The 2,667-nt window shown below is 42.2% G+C and overlaps 1 protein-coding gene across 1 annotated transcript in view; it reads right to left on the bottom strand.

The window, feature by feature from the left end:
• Positions 1 to 1,848: 1,848 nt before the first annotated feature.
• The window catches only part of Dcaf11 (DDB1 and CUL4 associated factor 11), a 2,434-nt gene continuing 1,615 nt past the window's right edge, over positions 1,849 to 2,667 (bottom strand). The window contains 2 exon segments of the mRNA XM_005348501.3: positions 1,849 to 2,461; positions 2,560 to 2,664. Coding sequence (XP_005348558.1) covers positions 2,327 to 2,461; positions 2,560 to 2,664 — 240 coding nt within the window. The 3' untranslated portion in view covers positions 1,849 to 2,326.

The following is a 2,667-nucleotide window of genomic DNA, read 5'->3' on the forward strand; positions in this document are numbered from 1 at the left end:
ATATATAATCTGTAAAGCCTAAGCACAAAAGAGAGATCAAACTGGGAATGGCATGTACTTTTTGAAGGCCCATTCCCAGTGGCACATCTCCTCCAATAAGGCCACACTTCTTAATCCTTCCCAAAGAACTCGATCACCATGATAATGAAGTATTCATTGAAATGAAAATGCTTTATCAAAAGAAAAAAACAACTCTATAGCTAGGTGGGCTGGGACAGATATGACAGTTTCACAGAATCAATGTCTGAGGTTCTGATCTTGTCCTGACACACTTGGCTTAACTTCCAAGGTCACCTCATAGGAGACTTTCTGAGGTTGGAGCTCTCCTAGTAACATTCCAGGAAAGGAATGAGGGTTAGAAAAAGGTGCTCTTTCTCTTTAAAGGTGATTCCTAGGAACTGACACACTGAATATAAATGTAATATTGTTGAAGGTGCTAGCTAATATGCTTCAAATACAGGGAGGTAAAGGTTTGTTTCATGGTGTAATCCAAGGACCCAGGCTAGCAAGGTCTTGTCTCACTGTGAGGTTAGACGATTGCTATGGCTCTGGCCTGTTGCCATCTGCATTCAATGAATAGGAAAAGCAGAATGGTGAACAGAGTAGCCATCTTTAGGAAGCAGATTTATCAAGACCTATCAAGACCTAGTACCATGGAAGTCCCCAAGGCATCAAAATGTTTTCATTAACAAAGAAGGGAGCCTTATCACCTGTCGTCAAACTGCTAGATTGATGACATTCTCCTTACTAGTAACTCCAATTAAGGTTAGGATTTTCAAACTGTGAATCAGTGTTAAAAGTTCTTCATATTCAACTGTAAATGGCTCATATGATATAGTAAGACCTGTGACTTTTTATGACATGGGAAGCCTGTCATTAGTATCTGGAAAGCACATTGATTTCTGTGTTATGGGTTTGGCAGAAACTAAAACTATCCGTATTAAGTTAATCAACCTTTTAACTGCTATATCAATAGTTTCTTATCTCCCTTCATTTACCCGTGAATTTGTCAAATGTTAGTTCAGGCCTCCTCTGAAAACAATCTGTTCCTTTGGCTTCTGAAATATTAACTCACTCTTGGCTTCTCCATGCGCTGGGATCGCTCTACCTCAGCACTTGCTTCTCTTCTTTATGTTGCCTTCTCTAAGCTTCTGTCTGGAGAATGTGCCTCCCTGTGCAACATGGCTTCCCTGTCTCCACACTCTGATGAAGACAAGTACTGGCCTCCTATGTGTTTCAAAATTCTATGTCAATGGAGAAATGTATTTATTTTTTGGGTTTATGCTATTAAATAAGGACTTCTGGAGTTTGGTTTGCTTGAAATTTTTAGGATATGAAGATAGGTCTCTTTATTATTAGTGATATGTTTATTTTTATGCACTTACTATGATATGATTTTAGTTGTAGTTATTTTGTAGTTATTTTTAGCCATGCTTTCTTATGCTTTATATGTTCCTTACAAATAACACATAACAGGACTTACATTTAAATTTGGTTCTTACCTTGAAAATTTGGTTCATTTACATTTAATGTAATTATATGTCCTTTATTTACAATTTACCACTTTATTGATTTTTTAAAATTTTGTCCTATTTACTATTTCTTTTTCTTAGTTTTATCTCTTTTTTTTTTTTTGCCAGTTTCCCACAGACAGTTTATTGGGAAAACCAAAGCCAGTGAAAAGGTGAGAGGTCCTGCTTTAACCTCTCTTGTTGAAGCTGCTGCCACCAGCAATGATAGGATCCAATGGCAAGGAGGGCCATATAGAGCTTCTGGAGACTCCTACTTCTCAGACCATAGTCTCCTAACCCCAAAGTCCAATTATGAGAAAAGACTCACCCGAAGAGGGTGCCGAGGAAACAAGCTCTACCCACCCTGTCCTCCTTCAAAGATCTAAGGAAGAAAGGCCAGTATACTTAGCCCTGATTGGCCAATCTAATCCTCAGTGTGAAGACCTGGGCAAAGGGCATTGCTGATGGGTCTATTCAGACCTCAGGGATCTACACTATGAGCCAATATCTAACATTGGAACATGATTCAAAACACTCACGACAATTGACTTGTTGGCAGAAGCTGCACCCCAGATAAAGGCTGTCCTGCCACACTCTGGCTACAGATAGAAATCCAAGCAGACTGGGTGTGAATGCGTGAGGAAACCTCTCGGCCTGGGGGTGGGGGTAGACCAGGCTCAGCTTGGGCCCAGACCCTGGGCTTGTTTCCACCACCCAATGTCATCAGCTCCTCCTCATACTCCCCAGAAGGGGAAAGGGAGGAACAGGCAGAGAATATGTTGAGAATCCACCCTCTACAGAGCTGGAGGTCAGATCTACTGAGGGGAAGAAAAGGCCACAGAAGGGCAGGACACCGGAGTGGGAGCACTGGAACCTTTCTCAGACTCTGGCATGTCATCCTGGAAGTACTCAGCCTGGCGGTACTGCCAAAGACGCAGATTCCCATCCCACTGTGGAGCAGAAAGTGTTAAGTAGTCAGGGAGATGCCCCCTCCCAGGTCCAAGCTCTAGACAAGCTGTCCTCCCATTCCCAACCCTTGGAGTCTCACCGAACTGCTGACAATCTTTTCCTCAAAGGGGTGCCAACTGACATCACGCACACATGCCTTGTGGTTGGTCAGCTTCTTCACAATGTGGCCGCTTAGGAGGTCATATAC

Source organism: Microtus ochrogaster, chromosome 6 (assembly GCF_000317375.1).
Source record: "Microtus ochrogaster isolate Prairie Vole_2 chromosome 6, MicOch1.0, whole genome shotgun sequence".
NCBI classification, from domain to species: Eukaryota; Metazoa; Chordata; class Mammalia; order Rodentia; family Cricetidae; genus Microtus; species Microtus ochrogaster.